Source organism: Electrophorus electricus, chromosome 8 (genome assembly GCF_013358815.1).
Source record: "Electrophorus electricus isolate fEleEle1 chromosome 8, fEleEle1.pri, whole genome shotgun sequence".
Taxonomy (NCBI): Eukaryota; Metazoa; Chordata; class Actinopteri; order Gymnotiformes; family Gymnotidae; genus Electrophorus; species Electrophorus electricus.
In genome coordinates, this window is record NC_049542.1 from 16009279 (window position 1) to 16018814 (window position 9536).

Genomic DNA, 9536 nt, shown 5'->3' on the forward strand with positions numbered 1-9536 from the left:
TTTATTGTTCTAATAATAAAACCTGCCAGCTCAAAAGGTTATAGCATAAATAGGATTTGCTTAAAGGAGTTTAAAGCAAACATTACGCTTATGAATTATTGGTTTGAATACTGTTCATATTTAAGGTTAAGGTTCCTAACCAGCACTTTGTCATTGAGATGGCTAGATGTGTTGTGTGGACCACCGGGACCAAGCTTAATTAACCTTCCTGACATTTTCTTGGCCTGGTTTTGGCATTCACAGTGAAGTGGATAAAGGCTCTGGTGGGGTTGTTCATTACTGGGTTAGGAGGCATGCTCGTGGAGGAAGGGAAAGACCATGGGGACATTAGAAAATGTCTCCTGTTTAAATTCAGTAAATAAGCTTTTTGAAGTCATTAATCATTTGCATGACCTGCACAGCACCTTTTCACTGTGTGATCCATGTATTAACTTACAGATTATCAATTAAGGTGGTTGTGGTTTTGCATGTATTGTAAATGTACTGAATAGTGTTCCATAACTAGTTCATGATTTCAGGTTCTTTGTAACAAATTAGCTGTAATGCAGTAACTAAAGTTGAGTGAAATCTGCATGGTGATTACTGATCCAACAAAGCAGTAGCACAAAGATCTCATTGATGATCAGAATGAGGGCTAGAAAAATCTAAAACTGCTCAGAAGAGCAATCATCCCTGTGGAAACACTTCTTCCTCTGACCTATGCACGTAGAGCAACAGGCTTTGAAAATAAACTCTAGAAGGTGCAGTCATGCCTCAGTAATTTCAGAGGTGATTTCCCAACAGCTGCAAGACAAAGGCACTCTGAGCTCTAGTGCTCCCAGGGAGCTTGGCAATGTTTGAATTAGCTTTACTTGTGAATCATTTCCACCATCTGCTAAGAAGTCTAAAGACTTCAGAAGAATATTACCTAAAGAATGGTTTACACAAACAAATCAGAGATGACCAATTCACTGCCATAGTTTCATATTCAAATTTATTATCGGATTTAGTTTGCACCCATGGCACATGAGGAAAAGCAACCATAATATCAAAACAATATAAAAAGGAAGCCTAACATTTTACAAAGTATAGATATGGAATGGGTTTTTTCCTAGTTCCAGTATGACGATATACTCAAAATAAGGCACAGTCATTACCATTGTGAGGGTACACAAAATTACTCCTACACTCAATTCTGAATTACATGCAAGTTTTCTGTCCTTACTGTTTGATGGTGTCCAGTTAAGAGTTGCTGAGTTGTGATGGCTTGATACATACCTGAAGTAAATGTGAGCACAAGTTACCATCTTTGCTTTCAATGTTTTATTAATCTTTCACCATGTGTTAACAGTTCTAATTGGGTGAGAGTGTTTTGTGCACATGCTTATTACTGAGTTTTCACAACTCCTCACTTCATATGTATTAAGGTTTATGATAATGTCTGTGCCTTATGAAAATCAAAATAGAACAACTGATACTTTTCCAGTGAAATAATTGTGCATTTCCAGATAAGTCATGCCAGTTACACATTTGCAGCAAACATAGAATGTTGCAGTGACCCATCCGAATCAAGCAGGAGGGAATTTTTAATTTATCATAAATATCGTGTTGAACCTGCAACAATATACTGGATCAGACAGATCATTTCACATCTACACAAAACTTAATGACAACCCTTTACTTGCAGAAATTGTTTTAATAGGCTTCTTCCGCCCCCCCCCCCCCATTAATCCTATGATTTATAAATTGAGATGAAGACCTGCAACGTGACTCCTTCACATACCAAATGTCCAGTTTTGTATTCTTATACAGGGAAATATATTGTAATGTCACAAGCAAACATCCAGTACACACTATTACCTCACAAGAACATATGCATACTTCAAAATACAAAATCAAAACAGCCCACCATCAGAATCATTGCTTATTCCAGTGGTTAAAGAACTCCCTCCATAACTGTCAAGCATATGGCAATATAGTCATAGATTATTCATAATTACTATTTAATACTGCCATGTCTTCTGGTCAAGATGCATATCACTCAATGTCATGTAGGAGGGGCACTGACCAGAAACGTAGACTCACAGGGTTTGACGAGACATCAATATACCAGACATTCTTCTAGAGGTCAACATATCTAGAAAGAGGGGCTCTTAAAGAACTGTGCAAAGACCAGGGAAAGGGATCTCGAATACCATCAGTTCTCACTGAGGATACTCAGCAATTCTGTAAAAACATGGCTCCTCAAAATGTGCTGTGTACACACCCTTTTTCAGACACTTAATATTTTTTTTTAATTCCATTCGAATATTATGACAAGTTACAATATGCAAAAGGCCTTTACCACACTACATCAATTTGGAGACCAGGTAAAGCCCCATAAATTTAGCTCTGGCACACATTGAATGAAGACCGTACAACACTGCAAGAATTTCATGGCACGAGAATGGTGGAGTACTAGTATGCTTATGGTGAGTAGAAATAAGCAGGAATGTAAGCCACCAAAATTAAACCATTAGGCCTTCAAGATGCTCTCTGCTGTATATAATGCCCTCTTGTGCTCACTCTAGTTGAAAATGTAGAACAGAAAGGGGAGGAAAAAAAAAAAAAAAAAAAAAAAAGTTATAGGGGGGAAAGCCACAGTGGTTACTTAAGTGCTGCTAATACTCCCACATGGTGGAGCTGTCCAGGTCATCAGCATTGGCCTTCAGGACACCAGCATGGTCTCCCCTCAGGTACTTCCCTTCACTTGACTTGATCGCCACCTTGTTGTAGTCGCAGAACTCAAGGAAAAAATCTACTGAGACATCACTGCTGCTGACAACTGAAGACTCACTTCCGACCATCCAGTACTTCCCAGTGGAATCTAAAATAAGAGATTGGGGATGTCAGGAGAGGGGTTTTTTGTTGTTCGTTTTGTTTTTACAGAACACTGAGCTAATTGTGTAGCACCACCATCTCTTTCTTCAAATGGGGGTTAGGTAGATGAAGACAGACACCAATCATGACATGAGCAGCCTGCTCACCTTGGAGGCTGTAGGCCCCGTCATGGAACACCAGACCAAAGACATCGTAAGAGGAGCGGTTGGAGTCCAGAGTGCCAGTCACCTTCCTGCAGCCAATGAAGCCATGCTCTCCTCTCAGGACAATGAGGGGCCTGTTAATAAGCTTCATCAGGAACTCCTCCGACTCTCCTGGAGAGCAAGAAGGGGAAACATGATTGCCTCAAACAAATACATTTGCACTGAACTCTGCTCTAGTAATTTAATACCAAGTGTCTCAAAATCAAGAACATGGCAGAAAAGACAAAGCCGATGTTTACTAAAGGATTTCAAAAAGGAGTCTGTTTCTTCAAGTTGTTTTTATCAAATCAGCTTGGTACTGCTGAACAAGAGCTTGATGACTAGCAAGAGTTGGAAGCCACACCTCACCTGCAGTGTCGATGGTGGCAGCCAGCTGACCATTCTTTTTGGCTGCCACGTATTTTCCATTGTTGGCACGAAGTGTTATTTTCTTTCCACGCCATTCAATGTCAAAATAGCAGTTGGCAGACCTGATTTCAAGGGCATTATTTATTACCAGCTTTATAAAATTGATAATATAAAAGTATACATGGTAATCCAAAAACACATTAATATCAAATTTATTCTCTGTACAAATATACTATGTAGGAGATTATACTGATTTAACTACCAAGTCAATCTTAAACAAGTTGAAGAAATCCAAAAGATTCCCATAAAGAATAAAAGTCACTACACTAGTGCATATACTTTTAAATGGCCTCCAAAATATTTGCTTAGCATTTAGCATGGGAAGAAGCTATATTTTGTTAGTTAGAGTATAGGCCAGTGCCATGTTTCAATGTTTGCCCAAGACTCACTTAGTAGAAGCAGTGCATTGCAGTCCACCATTAGCAGTAAGGGTCCAGTACTTCCCAGTACAGGTCCTGAAAGCACACTTCTTAGTTTCCTTGCTGATCTCCATCTGAAAGGTCTCCTGATCACCCTCCTCATCCTGGTTGGCAGAGAGATCCATCCCTGGTAGACAGAAAATTAGCACACCATGATGAGGAGCCAGCTCATCTTGGAGGCCGTCACTGAACACCATACCAAAACCAACAAACCCCTGAGACGTAATTAGTAGGACACAGAAAATAGGTTATGATTTGGTCATCACTTTTAAATGAATACATGTCCTACAAAGAGGCTGCAAAATATTCATCTGAGATTAAAAGATTTTCTCCAAGACATGGCCAGTTAGTAAAACTGCGATGCCAGCAACATTTAGTCTACTGTGTAGAAGTTCCACACACAGCAACCTCCTCCACAGAGTTAATCTTCTCTGGAATTCTGAGCCATCATACATGCCAAGATGCTCACTGAGAGACAACAGATGTGACTCAGTTCCTGAGGATGCATCTGGCTTAAGTCTACAAAGTGAACTAGAGCCAAAGAGCAGAATACCACTGAACTACTGACTGACTTCACATCAAACCATTATGGCACCCCTATGAACATATGAGTCATGAAGTTATAGTAACCCCACATGGCAAGAAACTGAATGGGTATATTGTAACATTCACTGCACATTGTGAGCAAAGATTAGTTTGTAGTTTTTCACCATTTCTTTGCACAATTATGAAACAGGACACAAAATAAAATAAGTCTATGTATAAGGGGGGAATCATGGTATCTGGCAGAAAAAGTTTGGGTTTAATCCCCTGTGGCCCAGACAATACTTCTTTAAGAATCTGTCTACCAACGGTTGCTTTTTTTGCTCCTGCTTCAGCAAGTTCAAATCTCTTCACAACTAAGCCTGTACTGCACAGGCACCCAGCTTCTGTATGGGAAGATTGAGTTTCCACAGAAATATGCAAGCCTGAATGAGCAAGGAAAATAAATGACCACGATGAGAACCACATGGCTGTATGGGGGAGAGCAACTAAAGCTGACTCCAAATCAGTCAATGGCAAAGTCACTGGCAGAAAAGAAATTGCACTTGATCATTTTCGGTTACCCATGTAATCAATGCCCAGCCCCTAACTGGTTCTGAAGGAGCTTTTAAAACCACCAGCTGAATCACCCCACCCCCAACCCACAGTGATTTCTAAAGGCACCTCACACAGATGTCCAGTTGATCTATCCACACCATGGCAACTGGGGAAGAGAGGAGCAGGGCAACTATTCATTGGTGAAAATCCCACAGATCTCATCTTAAAACATCACCAAGATATTTGCTGTTGCAGATGGGAATGTTGGCTTCAAACATCCCTGTTATTTAGACAAGGAATGGACTTCTGTTCTCATATTGTCAGACCTAAAAAAGGTACTCAACTGAATGTTGTGTGAACAAACAGTGCCAGGACACCATCGATGAGAGAAAAGGTGGTTAGTGAGGAAAGCATTTCCGTATTCGTGGTAGGTTGCCAAAATAATTTACATAGCACCATGGGCCTGGGACAAGGAAAAAACACAGAATCCTTTCCCAGACAGATGAGCCTAGAGTGCCTGGAGACCACTCGAACAAGCCCTGTTTTTGTGGGAGGGGAGACTGCCTTTGTCCTGCTAAACACAGCTGCCTATGGGGCAATGAGACTGGGGTACAGGGGCAAGAAGGCCATATCATACTGCCTTTGTTCTGGTACATCCCTCACCACACACCCCAACCTCACACTACAGCAGAAAGTCGCAGCCTTTCCTTCATACACAAAAGAAAGGAACAATCCACACTCAGCACAGCAAACTGATTGCCAAAATCAGAGCCTAAAAAACCTAAAAGTTGGGAGGCTAAAATTATTAGTGAGAAGAATAAAATTCACAGAAAAAAAATTGACCCCAGGACACAGAAAGCATACAGATTATCTTGTGCAAGATGGAATTCTTAATTCAATCCAGATGCTTGAAAATTAGCTCATGGCAAAATGTCCTCTTTCGAAGCAAGAGGACGCCTCACTGAAGCACAAGAGTACACAGCAGCCCTGCCCATCAGCAGAAGCAAAAAGAGCCTGAGGCTCAGTTGAGGCTCGATGAAGAACAAAGGCTGAACACAGCACACATCCTCCTCCATCCTGACCTGCAGAGACCACGTGTGATAGCTGGGCTCTTGGCTCTGGCCCAAGCCTGCAACCGAGCAGCCTTACTCGGCGCCAGCAACACACGTGAACCAGGGCTGAGACCAGGCATCTTTGTCCAGAGGGTAATACATTGTGCCAAACGCCCAGCAGCCGCCTAGCAAACTTTTCTTAAACCTGCCAGTCCTGTTCATCAAACCTCAGAATAAGCTACTGTTGAGGGGGGGAAGGGGTACAACACACCAAAACATTAGGACATATCATACTGCAATGAGTAGTAGTTCAGTCTAATCCTTTACTTCTGTCTTGCTCCCTCATACCCATTCCTCTGGGTGTACAGTAATGGCTACCTTCACTTCTATCCTAATTACAATATACTGGATTCTCTAGGATGTAGCTGTGGAATTCCAAGAGAAATAGACATGCATTGTAATACATGCAGGATAGTGCATCATTTTCATAGGACTGTCTCTTATTTTTCTCTCCTTGTTGTCACAGTATTCAGAGATCAACTCAGGAGAGAAAGAAACACAAAATGGATGCTGCACAGCAGCACAAATCACTAAAACACATGCATCTTTCACAGCCAAACTTTAGAAGTAAGACATGTCAAAGCATCTCAACAGCACAAACCGACTTTGCAGTGGCAAAATCCTTCTTGCCGTTTGAAGATCCACTCATACTGGCTTTACCCATAGCCACACAGGCACCACAAGTCATGAAGAGCAGAGAGGAATATTTATAATTAAGAATGAACTATGTAATTAGAAAAGATTTATGGAAAGATATCAGCCTAACCTATAGTTCATCTTTAATTTGTGGAAGTTAAAGGCTGTTACACAAATTGCCACAAGTTACAGAATACTGTATTCTACTTAGATGTATTCAAATATAGTAATCGTTTAGAGATTAGGCTACACCATCCATGAATTGGTCATAAATTACAAGCCGTTCATATTTTTAAAGCTCTGTAACGATCATTGCATCAGTGCAGTAATACCTTGCCTGGTGGACACATTCCTGTCGTTGGCTGCGGTGAGCACCACTTGAGGGTGGCTTTGCTCCAGAACAAAAAGCTCGTCTTTCCCAACCTTGGAGCTCTTGCCGGACTTCATGGTTCCACTGGGACCAGAGGGGGCGAGGTACTTTCCTGCACAGTCTCTGAACGCAACCTTTCCGGACCTGAACTCCAAGGTGTATCCAGTTGTCTTATCAGGCTTGGGTGATAAACTGCCATCATTATTCAGGAAGCGGTTATCGGATGTTTGCAGATGATACCTCTGGTCTTGGAAGACCAAGGTGATCAGAGAGTCGACACCCCATGGAACATCCCTGTCGATGGCGATCTCATTCTCATTGGTGCCCAGGTGTGCATATCTTTTCCTGGTGAGGCTGAAGATGTTGACCTGCGGGTGCATAGCGATGTGGACGCTCCATTTTTCCGCAATAGAGATGGTTTGTGCAAAGCAAGTAATTCTGTCCTCGGTGCCACCAAGATAGCGCTTGTGGGGTTCGGATTGCAGAGACCAGCGCCCGTCATCGTGGGCAGTGATAATAAACCGGCAATCCTCGGTTGGACTCTCACTGTCACCTGTAACATTACCGTCCTTGTCAGCAGCAATGTACCTTCCGAGGTGGCTCTTCAAGAAGAACATGTTTGAGTCATCTCCATTCTGCTCCAAGGTCCAAATCTGTTTCTTCTTCATGCTGGTGGCTGAGGCATTTATTTTAAACCCAAACGTCTCGGCTGTGAGGTATTTATTTCCACAATTTATAAGCCCAAACTGGATTTTGAGCATGTCGCTGGTTCCGTTAGCGGTCATGTTTCTCGCCGGAAATGAGGTTAGTTTGTCTTTATATGCACTTGAGATTGATTCTTCTGCTGTAGCAGTGATGCCCGTGTGGTCTCTCTTTGTTTGGGGAGCGTGCGCGCCCTGGTATGTAGCCGCTCACAGCGCGAGCTTAAAGACGCCGATGTAGCTTTTATACAGATGAGTGAGGTCATGCGCGCAGCCTCCGCCCCGTTAGCAAAAATAATATACGGTAATATAGATTAATCAGTTCGTTTTCGTTCATCAGGTTTAATTCCACAAAAAAAAGAATTTAAAAAAAGAAAAAAGAAAACGTAAAAACGGAAGATATATAAACCACGTCTAAAAGGTTTGATACCTGCACATGAGCGAAGTACATACCCCAGTTTAACTGAATATAGTTCTTTAAATCTTTACTTTCTGTTAAAACACGCTAGCAATGTTTTTTTTCATTGCTGTTTTTTACATACATGACAGAAGTAAGGAGCGATTACCACAAATAGCCTTGTTCTGTGAATGTGCTTTCAGTAGGATGAACATTTTTGACTTCAGAATGAGTTGTGCTTCACTGGTGTGTGACTGGTTGCGAAAACAAAACTCATACTGTTTGTCAGAGTCAAAGGTCTATTCATAGTCTGGACATGGAGATCGCACAGTCCAGTAAAACTTTAGAGGGGGCGGTATTGTGGAGGTGTTTATTTTTCAGGTGAATATAATCATGATTCTCTGGAATTATATTTAATACTATACTGATTTTTAAAGTATACCCAAGATATTTTTTATCTCCACACCCTAGGTTGGAGAAACATCCACTCCAAATGCAGCTTCACAGTACAAGTCAAGTCAAGCTCACGTTTATTGTAACTCCTCCATATGCTTAGTATACACGGGATATTGTTTCGTGCAACACAATAACTGCAGAACAGCACAGTGCAAATGTACAACTTTTCATTTAGGAAAAGTACTTTTTTTTCCATTTTTTATTCTGGGATGCCAGACTTCACTGGACTTAATTCATCAAAACATGGATAAAGGGGGGTTTACTCATTACGCAAAGTTTCTGATGTTGGTGACTATAATTATATTCCAGTTATATCTTTTCTAGGGTTGTTCCAGCCACAAGCTTTATTATACATGCACTGGTTCAAGGCAGAAAAATAATTGCAATGTCAGATTGTGTGACAAGGTTATGTAAAATTAATTATCTATTTTTAGATTTCACATGTATTACACACGTATAGATTATAGTTTCAACTTTAAAATGCATAAATGTAAAATTAATGTGTATTATTATTGGTATCGGCCACAGCAAGATGCTAATTACCAGTTATTGTATCGACCCAAAAACATCAATATTGTACATCCCTCTACATAATTTAGTCCCTTCTACTTTGCTCTGAGATATCTCCTATCCCAGATGATATTTCTTTTAGTGAAATCTAAAGTCATGTTATTTTTCACAGAGCCAGACTGTCATCAAATGCCATCTACCTTTTAAACATAATTTGTAGCCTCACCGCCAGAATTAGTTTATCCTCAGTGTCTGTGAAGAAAGACATTAAATCTGTGCATTAAATCTATAACATTGTATTTCATTGTGCTACATATCTTTGCTGAGATAAGGTTTTTGTTAATGCTACTCTTAGCTAGAAAGCTAACTGAACGAGTGGTCGTCT

The 9536-nt window shown here is 40.9% G+C and overlaps 1 protein-coding gene across 1 annotated transcript; it reads right to left on the bottom strand.

The window, feature by feature from the left end:
- Positions 1-951: 951 nt before the first annotated feature.
- fscn1a (fascin actin-bundling protein 1a) lies at positions 952-8017 on the bottom strand. The gene is made up of 5 exons (XM_027002963.2): positions 7050-8017; positions 3860-4016; positions 3411-3532; positions 3006-3173; positions 952-2845 (listed from the first exon to the last, which is right to left on the bottom strand). The coding sequence occupies exons 1-5, from the start codon at positions 7870-7872 to the stop codon at positions 2640-2642; spliced, it is 1476 nt and encodes a 491-aa protein (XP_026858764.1). The 5' UTR covers positions 7873-8017; the 3' UTR covers positions 952-2639.
- Positions 8018-9536: the final 1519 nt, after the last annotated feature.